Genomic DNA, 18,200 nt, shown 5'->3' on the forward strand with positions numbered 1-18,200 from the left:
GAAGAAAAGACTTGATATCAACATAATATTTATATTTGTTAATATTTAAGTATTAATCAAATGTTTGAAAAATATCTACTCCTCAAATGCATTTACTGTGTCAAAGGAGCTTACATCTTTTAATACAGTAGGATAAAACTTTTTGTATCAGATATTTTGAAGTACTTAGGATTCTGCTTCAGTCTAATCAACTTATGAGATACTGTTGTCAGTAGGTGGCTTTCCTATTGCTTCAGTTGCTTCTCTTCCTTCCTCCACAAAAACTGCAGTAGAAGATTACTATAGAAGTTACTGTAAGCTAACTTAGAGTAGAAGTTACTGTAAGCTAACTTACAGTAGAAGATACAAACATTTCTTCAAAGGGTGAACATAAAACAGCATAGGGACCAAAGAAAGCAAGTAGGATGGGAATTGACCTGGTAAATTTAGTAGAGCTGGTTTGTGTTGCTTCATTAATTATTTATTTGGGAAAACTTTCTCAGATACACATTTTAGTACTTTAAAAATGAAGCAAAAAAAAAAAAAAAAAAATGAAGCAAATATTTTAGCATTTGTGCCATATATGTTGTTTATATATAGCGCACTGTGTAATATATAAGATATATATGTATGATTATGTATAAAGTACATTATTATTTTATGAGAATATAATGGGATCCTGGTCACATATGTAGGTGTGGTGTAAATAACTGGATTTCTAAAACAGAATTCTATAAGAAAGTTTTAGTGTGGTATGTATAACTATACCTGCTGTGATTCTAACATTAAATGAAAAATTTGGGTCAGTGATAATCAAGACTTCCCACTTGTTTCAGTACCAGATAACTCAATTTATTTTATATATTTCTACTTAAGAGATTTAAATCTGTCTTTTTACTTACTGAGAATCCTTTTAAATTTGCCAACCAGTATAGCTTTTCATAGTATTGGTATTTCTCATCTGTGTGAACATGATAGGTTTGCTAGATTTTTTTTTTTTTTCTCTGTGAGTGTGAGGTGATATATACCTTTTTGGATATTTTTTGGGAGAAACTTCCAGTACCTGTCTCTCAGCTAATCATGACTTAGTGGTATGAGTTATAAAAAGGCATCTTCCTTGGGCAGACAAATTATCCAAAGATGCTGTTTCTTCCTGTATTAGAGCCACAGTGGGGCAAATTTTTGCCCACCCTTCTCCTGGGAGTCCCTTTAAAACAGAGACTGCATAACAGCCCAGAGGCCCTGTTCATGGCCCAGCTAGCCTTTTCTCTTTTCCAAGGTTAATCTATGTGATCCTCTGGCAAATTAAGGGATTTTGAGAGACATGTAGAACTAGTCCAGGCCTGTTGTGCTTGTTGGATGCAGGGCAGTGTGACCTCCACTCTGTCTTTCCCAGAGGGGCCCAGAGAAAGTTGTGGAACGAAAGTCACGCTTGTTGAAACATGCAGACATGCAGATGTGAAGCTGAACTGTTATTCAGATAAAAAATATACTTGGTGATGTAATTTCTGTTCTAAATTCTGCTGCATTCGGTTAATCTTGCTGATAAAAGGTTGCTTTTCCAAACAGGCAAATAAAAAATGATGGCAATTTTGTTTTCTTAAATCTGTGAAAATAAAAGCAAAGATTGAAATTTACTAAATGTAGCCAGTACACCATGTGTATTTTGTTGTTTTCAGAATAATTTTTATTTATGTTCATAGCTTCGCTTTTTGTTAAAAGATTTAGAAAAGAACAGATCAAGGCTTGCGTAGTTTTCATGCATTGTAGAATATTCAACATTTGGCCTTACTCATTGAATGCTAGGAGCATCTCATATGCCAGCCAGTCATATCTAAGAAATAAATATATAAAACATAAAACTAAAAGTAATCATTTTTTCCCCTTAGCACTGACAGTCAAGTAATAGTAAAAAACAGCAAAATGACTTTCCATGCCTTAGGTGTCCTTCTTAAAAGGCAGATTGTGACAGCACATATTTGCAGTAAGGATTCATTTTAATCTCATCTCAACCCAAAGTATTTGGTTAAGTCTTGTTCTGAACTTGATCTGAATTTAAGCTGGTCCTTCTTGTTTATTCTTTTTTGTATAGCATATTAAAAGGGAATATTACTTTCCCTTGCCAACATTAGTGATAGATGAAAGTAATCTAAATTTGATACCCCAGTTCTTCCAAACTTCTGCAATACAGACTTCTTAAAAACAGTTTGGTCTTTGGAATTGTTAGCATCTTTAGTTTCAACATTGCTCACATAATATGCTTGTATTATTTGTATTCAGTTCAGTTCAGTCACTCAGTCGTGTCCGACTCTTTGTGACCCCATGAATCACAGCACGCCAGGCCTCCTGTCCATCACCAACTCCTGGAGTTCACTCAGACTCACATCCATCGAGTTGGTGATGCCGTCCAGCCATCTCATCCTCTGTCTTCCCCTTTTCCTTCTGCCCCCAATCCCTCCCAGCATCAGAGTCTTTTCCAATGAGTCAGCACTTCGCATCAGGTGGCCAAAGTATTGGAATTTCAGCTTTAGCATCAGTCCTTCCAATGAACACCCAGGGCAGATCTCCTTTAGAATGGACTGGTTGGATCTCCCTGAAGTCCTAGGGACTCTCTTCTCCAACACCATAGTTGAAAGGCATCAATTCTTTGGTGCTCAGCTTTCTTCAGAGTCCAACTCTCACATCCATACATGACCACTGGAAAAATCAAAGCCTTGACTAAACGGACCTTTGTTGGCAAAGTAATGTCTCTGCTTTTCAATATGCTGTCTATGTTGGTCATAACTTTCCTTCCAAGGAGTAAGCGTCTTTTAATTTCATGGCTGCAGTCACCATCTGCAGTGATTTTACATATTTTAAATTAATGGAATCCAGTTTAATACATTTTCATAGTTTAAGACTGTTTAGCATAGATGTTATATTTACTTTTTCCTCTTTGTAGCATGACTCCCACCTCACATATTAGTGGTTTTTTAGAGTAGGGTCTATGAGCTATACTAGTGATTCCCTAGGGATCTTTTAAGCAGCCTATTACTGATGGAGAAAAAGCAGAATGATGAAGCAGTTTTATTCATAGTTCACTTACTTGAAATGTAAGATTAGTTGTTGTTTTCTCTGAAATTCCACCAAGTTTGAAACTTGGACATATTAATTTATACACAGATTGACAAAGTTTGTGTTAGTTTGTCTCAGCTCACAATCATCAGGGTGCAGTTTATCTTTTGTATATTACTTATTAATTTGTATCTTTTATTATTTTACTGTGTTGCATTGTATTTCAAAATCACAAAAATAGCACAGTGGTTGAGAAGTCATCTGCTGAGTAGTAAAACCTGCAATGAAAACAGAAATAAGACTACTGAAGCTCATTAATAATGAGAAGTGCTGCTTCCCAGTTACATAGAATAGGAATCCTTATGACAGTGATTTTGCACAAGCAGGGCAAGTATAAAAAGTTTTGATAATTGACATCTAGTAGTTAGACTTATTGAATGAATAATTCATTTACTGCTAGTGTGTTATCTGTTGTGTAAAAACATTGTCAAATGGTAACAATCCTGAAAGATGATGCTCTGAAAATGCTGCACTCAATATGCCAGCAAATTTGGAAAACTCAGCAGTGCCCACGGGACTGGAAAAGGTCAGTCTTCATTCCAATCCCAAAGAAAGGCAATGCCAAAGAACACTCAAACTACCGCACAATTGTACTCATCTCACACGCTAGTAAAGTAATGCCCAAAAACTCCAAGCCAGGCTTCAGCAATACATGAACTGTGAACTTCCAGATGTTCAAGCTGGTTTTAGAAAAGCCAGAGGAACCAGAGATCAAATTGCCAACATCTGCTGGATCATGGAAAAAGCAAGAGAGTTCCAGAAAAACATCTATTTCTGCTTTATTGACTATGCCAAAGCCTTTGACTGTGTGCATCACAATAAACTGTGGAAAATTCTTCATGAGATGGGAATACCAGACCACGTGACCTGCCTCTTGAGAAACCTGTATGCAGGTCAGGAAGCAACAGTTAGAACTGGACGTGGAACAACAGACTGGTTCCAAACAGGAAAAGGAGTAAGTCAAGGCTGTATACTGTCACCCTGCTTATTTAACTTAATATGCAGAGTACATCATGAGAAACGCTGGACTGGAAGAAGCAGAAGCTGGAATTAAGATTGCCAGAAGAAATATCAATAACCTCAGATATGCAGATGACATCACCCTTATGGCAGAAAGTGAAGAACTAAAAAGCCTCTTGATGAAAGTGAAAGAGGAGAGCGAAAAAATTGGCTTAAAGCTCAACATTCAGAAAACGAAGATCATGGCATCTGGTCCCATCACTTCATGGGAAATAGATGGGGAAACAGTGGAAACAGTATCAGACTTTATTTTTTGGGGCTCCAGAATCACTGCAGATGGTGACTGCAGCCATGAAAGTAAAAGACGCTTACTCCTTGGAAGAAAAGTTATGACCAACCTAGATAGCATATTGAAAAGCGGAGACATTACTTTGCCAACGAAGGTCCGTCTAAGTCAAGGCTTTGGTTTTTCCTGTGGTCATGTATGGATGTGAGAGTTGGACTGTGAAGAGAGCTGAGCGCTGAAGAATTGATGCTTTTAAAGTGTGGTGGTGAAGACTCCTGAGAGTCCCTTGGACTGCAAGGAGATCCAACCAGTTCATTCTAAAGGAGATCAGCCCTGGGTGTTCTTTGGAAGGAATGATGCTAAAGCTGAAACTCCAATACTTTGGCCACCTCATGCAAAGAGTTGACTCATTGGAAAAGACTCTGATGCTGGGAGGGATTGGGGGCAGGAGGAGAAGGGGACGACAGAGGATGAGATGGCTGGATGGCATCACCAACTCGATGCACGTGAGTTTGAGTGAACTCCGGGAGTTGGTGATGGACAGCGAGGCCTGGCGTGCTGCGGTTTGTGGGGTCACAAAGAGTTGGACATGACTGAGCGACTGAACTGAGCTGAACTGAACTGAAGCCATTTATACTTCAGTGAGTTTTCAGATGAAGCCCAGAGACCTCTCTGGTAAGGTAATTATGTTTTCCAGAATATCTTCACAATCATCTGTATCATGTTGAGGAATTTGGTCAGTAAAAGTAGAGAGGAAGACAGAATCATGGAAGCAATTCAGAATTACATTTCTTTTAACAGATCAAAAGACTGAACTTGTAAAGGCAATCCTATAATTATTGACAAATATTTTGGATCAAGAAGAAAGCAGAAGCTCCTTGGCAATATTCCTTAACAAATCTCCCTGTTGAACATAGGTTGAAAACCAGTTACTTTCACATATGCTTGCTCTCTCACATATTTCACTTTGTAGCTGCAAAAACCACTTACGCGCTGAGTACTTCTTGTGTACGATTCTTTTCATGTGTGTAGATGATTTGAAGGAAGAGTCTTGACCAGTTCTTTTGTGGATAAATGAAAACCTAAGTCATAAGAGAAGAATTAGCACTTAGTAAGCTGGCACCCCACTCCAGTACTCTTGCCTGGAGAATCTCATGGACGGAGGAGCCTGGTAGGCTGCAGTCCATGGGGTCGCAAAGAGTTGAACATGACTGAGCGACTTCACTTTCACTTTTCACTTTCACCCATTGGAGAAGGAAATGGCAACCCACTCCAGTGTTCTTGCCTGGAGAATCCCAGGGACGGGGGAGCCTGGCGGGCTGCCGTCTATGGGGTCGCACAGAGTCGGACAAGACAGAAGCGACTTAGCAGCAGCAGCAGGAGCAAGCTGGTTGTAGACTACAAAAGTTGTCTTTGAATCATTACTGAATTTATATGTATAAGTTCACACACCTACAAGGAGTGATACTGCTGTGTGAATACATAGGATACACACAAATCACTCACTGCTTCATTCTCCATGAAATTTTTGGTTGGTAGCATATCTCTGACTTTGATTTGATATTAAAGGAATGCTGGAAACAGGGACTCTCAAAATCTCGGCTATTGGGAGATGTCTGTGTAGCACAGTGTGGAGAATTGAGAATTGTATCTTTCACACGGAAATATGTTGAATTTGAGGGAGCAGGTGTTCAAAGAAGTTTCTTTTTAAATTTATTTTTAATTGAAGGATAATTACTTTACAATATTATGTTAGTTTCTAAACAAGTTTCTTTGAAAAGGTGATACCAATAATGTTGATGTCTAACTAAAATACCAACAGTTTAAATGTTGAAGATAACCAGATTTTCTGGAGAATTGCTCTTGTTTAATTGCTCGCTAGGTTGTATCTAACTCTTTTGCAACCCCATGGATGGCTTCTCTGTCCGTGGAATTTCCTACCGAGAATACTGGAGTGGGTTGCCATTTCCTTCTCCGGGGGATCTTCCTGATCCAGGGATCAGACCCACGTCTCCTGCCTTGCAGGCAGATTCTTAACTGCTGAACCACTGGGGCAGCTCCTTTTTGGAAAGACCAAACTGTATTTCAGGCAGTTCACTGACCAAAACTCTGACTTTTCTAAACCCTGTTTTAGCCCTCAGTTATTGGACAAAGAGTTCAATAACATATTATAGGGAGGTTTAACATACAAATGTTACATCCAAATATGAAGACTACTTTCCAGAGTAAGCACATCCAAAGAGTATATTAAGAACCATTTGCTATTATCCTTCAGATTGAAATTTCTAGTCTTTTGACTTTTTAGTGTGATTATATCAATAGCCTAGGATCTGTCTGAGAGTTGTGCATAATCTTCTTAAAGAACTGCTTTTATAAGGTTGGATACACTAATTAATCTGAATGTCTTTGACATACCTCCCAGTATTTCCTTCATTCCTTTCACTGGTCAATCTGTGATTATAATTTAGGATTTTTTAAATTTAGTAGAAATAAGGGGAAAAAAAAGGTAAAGCTAGAAATGGAAACTTCCTTATGATTAAAGCTGCTTGACAATGTATTGAGTCCAATACATGTGTTAATTAATTAATTCTTAATATAGCAAATATGTATTGAGTGAAGATTATATTTCCCCTTATGTTTTCTTTGTTTTTGGCTCCCCCTTTTCTCTTTCCTTTAAATGAAGTCATATTCCTTTTTGTTGGCCGCTCAGTGTTGGAGTTTCACAAGGCATGGCCCTAGAACTCTCAATGTTCTCTTCCAAGGCTGTGTCAAGGGTTACTCTGGTTTAAATGATCACCTATAAGCAAACACAGATTTATTTCTTCAACTCAGAACCCCTTCTACATGTGCTTGTAATCCTTCAAAGATAGCCCAAACTTATATCCAGAGCTGAGCTCATGACCTCCCCCACCTCCTCAGTATGTTGCCCCCCTGTTGCTCTTCCAGTGTCCTGTCTCAGGAGTGACACTGTCCCCAAGTTGTGCAGGCCAGAAGCCTCAGAACTGTCCTTGGCTCCTCCCTCTCCCTTCCTCACCATCTCAGTCCTTGAATTGTTCTGATTTTATTTCTTACATGTCTTTCTCGTCCCGGTCTTCTGGACTCCACTGCTCTTACCTCTTCCTTGGACTACACCAGTAGCTTTCCAACCAGTTTTTCTGCACTTTGCATCCCCCACCCAACACTCCCTGCCCCCAACACACACACACTCACTCACTCACTCACTCACTCACACACGTATATATCCTTTAAAAAGTCATCAAGGATGCAGAACCTGTCTGATTATATTGTCTGTCTATTTAAACTTTCAAACGGCATTCCATGTTTTTGTAGTCTGGAAATCAACTTCATTAGCATGGTGTTCAGATCCTTCCTTCTTTTTTCAACTCATGGTCCCCCAACTCTCCCCAGCTTCTCCCCACTCTCCTCATCCCCTCCTCCTCCAATTCCACTGCCTTTCTTTCATCTGGTCGTATTCATACTGTTTCAGCCATCAGGCCTTTGCAGCTTTTCACCCCACCCTGTTCTTAAGCTTTTACCATTCCCTCTGAGCTTCCCTGATAGCTCAGTTAGTAAAGAATCTGCCTGCAATGCAGGACACCCTAGTTTGATTTCTGGGTCAGGAAGATCCTCTGGAGAAAGGATAGGCTACCCACTTCAGTATTCTTGGGCTTCCCTTGTGACTCAGCCGGTAAGGAATCTGCCTGCAGTGTTGGAGACCTGGGTTTGATCCCTCGGTTGGGAAGATCCCCTGGAGAAGGGAAAGGCTACCCACTCCAATATTCTGTTCTGGAGAATTCCGTGGACTACAGTCCATGGGATTGCAAACAGTCGGATACAACTGAGCGATTATCACTTCACTTCATTTAATTCTTGCTCACTTCTCACATTTCAGCCTTAAGAGTAATTTCTTCAGGGAAACCTTTCCTATCTCCACAACAGGTGTTAAATCCCCCTGCCCTTCTTAAAGTTAAGCACCCAGAACCAAGAGTTATTCATAAACCATCTCTTTAGTTTTGCTTGAATAGTACTATTTGGATTTTGCTTTTGATGCTTGTATTTCTGCTTCTGATTCTGAAGACCTCTGTTCTAATTTCTCAGTCTTTTTTGGCTGAAAAGTGTACATCTATTTCTGTATTCTCAAGAACTATGTAATATTTTCATAGTTATTTTAAGAGTCATACTCCTGGCTTTTCTAAGTTGGGAAGTTTGTTGATATAGTACACTGGTCTATTTTTAATTTTTGGATGGAGACTTCAAAACATCTTTCCCATTTTAAAAAAGTTGCTTTCTCATAATATTTATTTATTGGACTGAAATGTTTCATTTCTGATCTTTTTTTATAAGATAAAACTAGAGATACAGTTGAAGCCCTGTGTGTCATTTCTTGGTTCTATTCCTGTCTTTCTACCTAGAAATAACTTCTATTCTGAATTTGGTCTTTCTTATTCCCATTCATTTGTTTAAAAATTTGCACATGTGTATCTTTATGTAAAATACTATATATTATTTATTTTTAAGCTTTTTATTCTTCTGCAACTTACTTTTTTCCATTTAGCATTGTCTTACAGTTTTATTGATGTTAGTATGTATAGTCCAGTTCATTTATTTTCGCTATTATTATATGCCATTGTACAAATAAGCCAGTTTACCCGTTCTCTCAGTAGATATCTACTAGTTAGTCCATCTTTCTGTTTATATTTAGATTGTTCCTGTTGTTTTAGTGTTTCTTTTTTTTTCTAGTTAGCTTTTTGTTTTTGCTGTTACAGACAATACAGCAATGTTTATTGTTGTGTACATCTTTTTCTAAAGAAGTATAGAAGGGTATATATCTCTCCAAGTAAAATTGCAAGGTTGAAGGGCATGCATATCCTCAAATTTATTAAATAATGTCAAATTGCTCTTAAGTGGCTGCACCAATATCTACTTCTGCTAACTTTGTATGAGATTTACTTTTGCTCCACATTGTTGTCAGCACTTTATATTATCAGATTTCTTAATTTTTGCCAATCTTGTAGAAGGGATTTTGTTTTGATTTTCATGATTTCTGCCTAGTGAGATTGGACACTTTTTCAAATTTAGTCTATTTAATGTTTAGTATCTTCTCTCTGAAATTATTTGATTTGATATCTCAAACAATTGTATTTACTTAACAGCAACTTGAGTCCGCAGTTGTATCTATACAAACCCTTGGGAAAGACTGTAGCACTATATAATTAGTACCAGTTCATTAAAAAAAAAAATTATCATTCATATATGAAGGTAAAATTTAGGCAGAGTGCCAGAGCCTATTATTTTGCATTTAATAATTGATGACAAGTTGTCAAGTTTAGAAGTAATACTAAGCATTTTGTGTTTTTTTGTTATAAATCATCTAATATATACTAATTTAAGTATATTCAGATTTCTTTTTCTGAACTGTTTCATGGAGAGAACTTAAGTTAGGCTGAGTTTTAGTACTGGTACTAGCAATTACTTCATAAAATATTTGATGGCCTAATAATAATGTCTGAAGTAAAAGAGGAATGAAATGGTAATGCTAGAAATTAAAAAGCTGAGAGTTTAATCTGTAGGGTTCTCTTAATATAGGCAAATTATATATAAAATCCCTCAATGACTGGTGTCTCTGAGAAGGTGTATACAAAGCCCTTTCTGTTAGAACAGAACACCACCTACAGGGTACAGCAGCACCCACCCTTCACATTACTAGGCCAGTAAACTGTTGGAAAGATACAGTTGAATTTTTACAAGGTTTGAGGTGAAGGCAAAGAAGAAGGGCTTCTGCCCCTCCTCAAACCCAAATCAGAGCAAAATACTTGAAAGGCCAAGAAAGCTGTGTTAAAAGGCACAAGAAGATATGAATGTCAGCCTCCTCTTATGAGCTCAGCATACTGTGACTCTGATGACAGCCTGGAAGAGCTCTCCTTGAGGGGAACACAGTTGACCACTGCCTTTGTCAATTTCTCCATGGCCAGAGTACTTCTCTGTCTGCCCAAGAACACGGAGATGATGAAGAAGTCCTTAACATTGACAGGTCCCGGGACAGCACAGTGAGCAGGTCTGGTAGAGAGATGATGGGAGTTTGACTGGTCCCTGACTACGATGCTTTGAGAATAAATAGGATGAGCATTGTCTTAGCCATGTCCACTTGACTACTAATAAATAGAACAGACTTTTCCACCATCAAAAAGTAATAATAAGCAGAAGGAATGGAAGAGGTCGGAAGGAACAGAGGAGTTGAGAGAAGAAATAAATAAGGCAAATATGTATTGATTTACCCTAATGGAGTTTGCCTAATCCTGATCCTTACCTCTAACCAGGAAGGACTGAACTGAAAAGTGAATACCTCTCCACAGAACTGAGGCTTGTTCACTAACTTCAGATATCTAAAACAGTCAAGAATCAAGGAGGAAACCACAAAAGCCTCTGAACAACTAGAGCAACTGTCACAAAGTCCAGACAGTGAAGTCCCTGCCCTTCAGTCATAGAAGACCCATCCATCTCAAGCCTTTGCTCAGCACTTACTTCTGTAATTCAACACAGTCTTAAAACCCTGGCCTTAATTCCCAGCCAACAGAAAAGTTGAAGCAATAGTTTGAAAGGTATTAGTGAATCCAGAGCTCTCCTGCTAAATTTGTATATGTTAGGAACATCATGATGTCACAGTTTCAAGAGGAAAAATAGGACTAGAAATTAGAATCAGAAACTCAAATTGTAATGTGGGACTGTTTAATATGTTCACGAACTTCTGTTTTTTTCCTGGTTAATTCTCATGTGCGTTTTAATCACACTGAAATTTTTAAAGGTGGGGAAGCTCATATAAATGCTGATCTAAAACAATGGCAAACTTTTGTTGTCCTTACTTGGCCTGCATATATGATGCTTAGTTCGCTCAGTCGTGTCTGACTCTTGGCAACTTCATGGACTGTATAGCCCACCAGAGTCCTCTGTTCATGGCGTTTTGCAGGCAGGAGTACTGGTTGTTGTTGTTCAGTCACTCTGTTGTGTCTGACTCTTTGAGACCCCGTGTACTGCAGCATGCTAGGGCTTCCCGTCCTTCACTGTCTCCTGGAGTTTGTTCAAACTCATGTCCATTGAGTCAGCAATGCCATTCAACCATCTCATCCTCTCTTGCTCTCTTCTCCCACCTCAATCTTGCCCAGCATCAGGGTCTCTTCCAGTGAGTTAGTTCTTCACGCCAGGTGGCCAAAGTATTGGTGCTTCTGCTTCAGCATCAGTCCTTTCAATGAACACCCAGGACTGATCTCCTTTAGGATGGACTGGTTGGATTGCCTTGCAGTCCAAGGGACTCTCAAGAGTCTTCTTCAGTACCACCATTCAAAAGCATCAGTTTTTCAGTGCTCAGCCTTCATTATGGTCCAACTCTCACATCTGTACATGACTACTGGAAAAACCATAGTTTTGACTAGTGGGTTGCCATTTCCTTCTCCAGGGGGTCTTCCCAACCCAGGGATTGAACCCACATCTCCTGTGTCTCTTGTAATACACAGGCATGCAGTGATTTTTACATTTCTCCATCTCCTTCTTAACTTGGTCTAAATGTTCAGCTCTCCTTTCTGCCTCACCTCTCTCTCTCCCCCTTTACTAAGGAAGAGCAAGCATGGATAAGATTAGCATCTTTGCTAATAAGGATGTGTTCTGGGTGAGAAAATCACATATGTGTAAGGAACTCACTGTCTCTCCCCCTTCTCCTCCCTTTGACTCAAATGACTGGTTCAGTTGTCCAGTCTCTCTTCTGTGCAGCCAACTGGAATATTAGACTTTAAGAAGGGATTATGGCGAGTCATGAAGAAGAGACATCATAAGCCTTTACTGAATCCATGTGCTACTCCTGTTCAGTTGACCCAAATTCTCTAGGTTTGGAAGGTTAATGACAAATCTAGCTGACAATTTAAGTGTTTCTTTAAGAATAAGGGTGATTGGCAGGGCATGATTCTGGCACTTCATTGTTCCAAGTCAATTAACCACTTAAAACCCCCATCATCACTTCTTCCAGCAGCGGCTGCTCTTCTTCTGTCCATAGCTGCCTGTCACTTTAAGCCAGCGCATACCCAACTTATACACACATTTATGCTGTTGCTTGTTTTTGTTTTTTTCCTCACTCCTTGTCAAAAACTATTAAAGGATAAAATAGACATCCAACAAGGACCAACTGTATAGTACAGGGAACTGTGCTCAATATCTTGTAATAACCTATAATGGAAAAGAGTCTAAAAATGAACATATATGGATATATATATATATATATATATATATATATAACTTAATCACTTTGCTCTATACCTGAAACTAAATTAACCATATTTGTAAGTTAACCATATTTCAGTAAATTTAAAAAGAAATCCACCTGAAGAAGAGGAAACTGTGCATAGAACAATATATTCTAGACATCTTTGAGATGTAGGAACCCGATGGCTGTAGATAATTGCTTTAACTAGAGTAAATGAAAACAACAGATACCACTTCACACCCATTGCATTGCATGTGTGTGCTCAGGCATGTCCACCTCTGCGACCCTATGAGCTATAACCTGGCAGGCTCCTCTGTCCATGGGATATCCCAGGCAAGAATACTGGAGTGAGTTGCCGTTTCCTTCTCCAGGGGATCTTCCTGAGCCAGAGATCAAACTCAAGTCTCCTGCATCTCCTGCATTGCAGGTGGATTCTTGACCTTTTGAGCCACTGGGGCTTCCTGCACACCTATAAAATGGTGAAAATCCAGAACAGTGACAACACTGAATGGTGGCCAGGATGTGAAACAATAGGGACTCTCAACTGCTGATGGGAATGCAAAATGGTGCAGCCACTTTGGAGGGTAGTTTGCTGGATTCTTAGAAAACTAAACCTACTCCACTATACCATTCAGCAGTCGTCCTCTTTGATATTTACCCAAGTGAATTGAAAATTTATGTCCATACAAAAGCTTAATGGTTTATATACCTTTATTCTTAATTGCTTATAGTGTGATCAACCAGTAGAGATAACTAAAGAATCAGGCCCCCCACCTCCTAAGAACGTTGTTTTTGGATAAAAGTCATAAGAATGTATGTTTAGTTTCGTTTCCGTAGTATTTTTCTTTTATTCCTAGTAATGAGTATTTGAATGTTTTCTTATTGTATATGGTATATTCACACACACACACAGAACCATTTGAGTTTAATTAGTTAACATTGTCCTGGAAACCAAGTCTTAGTAGAATTGGAATTGTGAAATAAATCTCTTCTTTAACCACTATTAAATCCTATAGTGTCTTACAAGAAGATAAATTTCTTCAAATAGATGTTTTGATTGGTTCTCTGTTGAGTGTTCTTTTTTAGCAGAAATGTTTCCTGTTTCCGTTCACAGTTGTTTCGAGAAGTACGAATAATGAAGATATTGAATCACCCTAACATAGGTATGAAATTTATATTTCACAATTAATGATAAAATATTTTCCTTAAATACTGTTGAGGCTATTTGAAATGATACAGTTTTAAGGATGTTCTCTATAAAAAGAAGAAAAGTGATAACCTAAGTGATAATCTCAGAAAGTGTTACTTTGGATATAAATATTATAAAGAAGTTAACTGAAGGCTACAAATTGTATTTTTCTACTACCTTGCTCTCTTCTACTCTTCACTAAAATAATACATATGACTTAGAGTTGCTGTATACAGGTGTTTCTTGTATCTCCTTACTAAATCTCTCTAAAGGTTGCATGCCATTTAAATATGGATAAGAAATAATTCCAGATATTTTGGCAATATGGACTTGGGTTTGTTCATAGTCCATAGGCAAAATAACTAGTTTGAATTTTAAAGAAAATAAAGATTTTATTTCAATTTTAGTGAACTTATTTCCATAAGTTCTATTTCCCCCCCATATTTACAGATAAATTTATTTGTAAATTAATTTACACATATTACTCAAAGTCATTGGATTTTAAGAAGTAAAAAGCAATTCTTCTTTTAATCTGCTTATTCTTGAAGTGTGTTTCTTGCACACTAAAAAAATCTTATGTTTATTAGAGATACAAATGCGATTCCCTATGGTATATAATTTCAACTACATAAGTGTGATAATTTAGTAGATTCTAATCAGAAACTTAAAATATCACATAATTATAAAATTTTTATTTCTGTACCAAAGATTATTTAACATTCTCGATTGAATCATTATGATAATAGTTATCTTTTTAAGCATTCACTAAATTTTATTATTCTAATAATTTTTTTTATTTTAAGATTTTCCTTTTTATTACCTTATTCTAGTTTGAAAGGGGATAAGGTTTTTAATCCTAGAAACTTAAATCTCTTTTGACCCAGCAGTTGGTTCCAAATCATTTTGTGATAGATCTACCATGGTAGTAATAATCCTTGGGAAAAGTTAAAAACTTTAAATTGTAAGTAGTAATTTTTAGTAAATGCTCAACTTTTCCTTTGGTTTAGTGTTACCTTAAATTTTCTTAAAGCATATCTAGTATGCTCACAATTACAGAGTTATATCTCTAATTTCTTTTTCAGTAAAATTGTTTGAAGTTATTGAAACAGAGAAGACTCTCTATTTAGTCATGGAATACGCAAGTGGGGGTAAGGATGAGGGGAATGAAAAGTTACCTTTGATGAGACATGTAGAATTATTAATACCTGAAAGTTCATTATAATATATATGTCTTTATTGTTGTTAATGAATCTGTAGTTTTATTAAAATGCCTTTCAGTGGTGTCTTTATGAAAATTCGTTGTTTGATTTCAAGACCTATTGATCCTACATTTAAAAATCGAACTTTGGCTTATTTAAAAATTACTTAGAGGTATTTTTCAAAATTAAATTTGCATTGTTATCTATGAATGTAATCTATGAAACATTCATCTTAATATAATATTATTATTATTATTTTCTAATACTATTTTCTCTTGGCTATAAATAGGAAATCTCAAACCCAGAATGTTTTTAGTAATGTTTATAGTAAAAACCTATTCTAGGTCACATTTTTGTTTCACTGATCACATATCACGGATTCTCAATATACATACATCTTCAAGATAATCTATAAAATGTTTCATTTTAAACAAGTATTGATCTATATATTTTATAAATTAGAATACTGAGTTGACAGGGGAATGGTAAGATATACTTCTAGTAGAATACAATGTTTATTTTGACTGTCTAGCATCAAAATAAACACTGATTATTAGAAAATCATTTTCATTTCCTACACTTTCCTCAAATGAGAAATACATTGCTGTAGAATCACTGTTCTTTTAGGCATAAGCCCTAACTTTCTCAGACACAGGTTTAAAATTTATGGAGTTAAATAATTTAATAAGTAAAAAGAGGATCTTGAAGGTTCAAAGGACTCCTAGAATTTAAGCAGTTAAAGAAGGAAGGCATTGGAAATGATTTAAACCAACTTGTCTAATTAACCTTTTTTTGCTAATCAGTAGGAAAACTTAGTGGTGAGTCTAGTTTTGAGTCCTTTTAGCTAAAAAAGGGTGTAGATTTTTATGATGTTCTGATTTTCTGTAACTTGAATAAAGACAATTTATTTTAATCTACAGCATTTAGACTATGTATTTTTATACTCTCTTAGATTTTTTAAAATTTACTACAAATACTAAATATTTTAATTACTTTTTTAGTTTTTTAATAGATTTTGGTTTTTGCATCACTTTTTAAAAACCGTAAAAATACTTCATGTAAGTTTTTTACATAAACCAAAAACCTAGATCATTAATGTTTTTTATCATCATAGGATTTTAAAAAATATTAATCATCATGCAAACTTGCATAAAGTGTTAGTCTGTAATAAAATTAATGAACCTTCAAATACCACATAATGAATTGTTTGTTCACTTAACACTTCTTTAGTTAGATGTCAATTAACAGTTCATCAGTATGGGAACCCTGTGTGTTTATAGTTCAGTTAAACCTTTTTTAGTGATCTAGTCTCAAGAAAAAGGCTAGACATGGCTTTGATGTGAGAACTTATAGACAGCTGAGGATCGATGGGCATTGTTCGATTTTTATGAAGGTCCACCACAAGGCTGGGTTAATACGAATGTGTGTACTGCTTTAACAATTAATGGTAAGTACAGTCAACTCTGTTGGTGCTGATGAAGGGGAGCAATGGCTGGAGTAATAGACAGCACCTGGGGTCCTCACTGCTCTCCTTCAGTAGCACTGGGGGGCAGTGGAGTGGAGTGTAGGGTAGAGGGGTGTATACTTCAGCTCATCCCAAACCAGGTGGTCTCTTACTTAATTCTAATTCCTGGTGATGGGTTTCCTTCGAGTCTTGCCAGTCAGTGGTCCTGTAACAAAACCATCGCAGTTCTGTAGCAGTAAATCTAGAATCGACCTGTGGCCTTTTAAACCTATGAATGAGAAGATGACTCTGGAAAATGAAACAATGTGTTTCCTCTAAAATTTATAGATATTTTAGGATTGAATCTGACATGCACACAAGAAACTTAGCATGAAAAATGGCCTCTTTGAGGAGTACATCTCTTGACTCTGGTTCATTCATAGGGCAAAAGATCTTCAGTGATTAGAAGGGCAGGGAACTCCTATATGAACCATGTTTTGTTCAAAGGAACTTATTAAAAGTAGGCATCAGGGCTAATCCACAATGGTGTGTATATTTCTTCTATTGTTCATGCAGACATTATTTATTAAATGTTTACTATGTACTAGGTGATATTCAAGGTGCAAGCAACACGTGGATGAACAGATACAACGTCATTGCCATCAAAAAGATGACATTCTAGTTGGGGAAGCGTATCATAAACAAGTAATATATAATCAGTAAAAGACTGGGTCATGTAAACATCTGGGGTATGAACATTCCAGGCAGAACTTGAGGGCAGTCCAGATTTTTGAACCCCTGCTGTATATATCTTTCCCAGCCTAAATTCACGTATCTAGAGTTAACTGCTATGATGGGTCAACTAGAGCATCTATTCATTTCTCTGTTTTTATCATCCCATTTAATCATTTAAGTATGCTTTATATAATCTGCTAACATTGTAGATGTATTAGTTTCATCTGACATACATACATCATTGCATTTTAATTTTTAACATTTTACTTACGTCCTAGGATTGATATTGCATATATGTATATGTAATATATCTGTATACCTAGATACAAATATATAATTTATTGAGTGCTTACTATATGCCAGTCACTGTGCTAAGCACGTGCATTATTTCATTAATCCTCACAACGGCCATGTGAGATAGGCAATAGGGAGAAAAGGAGTCTTAACATAGTTAAGAAATCTTCCTAATATCTCCCCGTAGCAACTTAGGGCTAAATCAGGATTCATACCAAAATTAGTCTGATTCTAAAACCTGAGTTTTTAACCACTTTGCTGTACTTTATAAGAACTCTTTAAGCCACTTGGTGAATTTTTAATATACATGTATGTCTATATGGTACAAATTATAAGGATATAAAAATTTTATCCCTTACGCTGAGGTATTTTATCTTTCATAATATAACTGAACATTAGGTTTATTATTAATTAGACAAAAATGAAAAACTTACCTGTAAAGGATCTGTTAGAAAATTTTTACAGTTTCTAATATCTTTAAATTATTTCAACAAATTTGTATTGTCTCTCCACTTTGTGTCCTATCATGGGATGGGCATGCAGGTAAAGTATGGGTGTGATGACAGCATTCAAGAAGGTTGCAGCTCCTCTAGGGTAATAGGAGATGCACACAACGATGGTTTCATTCTGTATAGTAAGGAGTTAAGTACCAGTGCAGGTGAAATGAGTATCATGAGAATGAACATGATCAAAATACGAAGGATAAGAATGAAATCAGTGTGGATGGAGATAGAGAGGTGGAATTTGACCAA

General features: G+C 36.7%; 1 protein-coding gene across 6 annotated transcripts in view; it reads left to right on the forward strand.

Moving 5' to 3' along the window:
• The window catches only part of MARK1 (microtubule affinity regulating kinase 1), a 141,120-nt gene that overhangs the window by 79,412 nt on the left and 43,508 nt on the right, over positions 1-18,200 (forward strand). For all 6 annotated transcript variants that reach the window (XR_001919276.1, XM_018060170.1, XM_018060173.1 and 3 more), the window contains exons 4-5: positions 13,702-13,750; positions 14,859-14,924. Coding sequence is in view for 5 of the 6 variants with exons in the window: in XM_018060170.1 (XP_017915659.1) it covers positions 13,702-13,750; positions 14,859-14,924 (115 nt within the window). In the remaining variant the exon portion in view is untranslated. The remainder of the gene's footprint in view (positions 1-13,701; positions 13,751-14,858; positions 14,925-18,200) is intronic.

The sequence above is a fragment of the Capra hircus genome, chromosome 16 (assembly GCF_001704415.2).
Source record: "Capra hircus breed San Clemente chromosome 16, ASM170441v1, whole genome shotgun sequence".
NCBI classification, from domain to species: Eukaryota; Metazoa; Chordata; class Mammalia; order Artiodactyla; family Bovidae; genus Capra; species Capra hircus.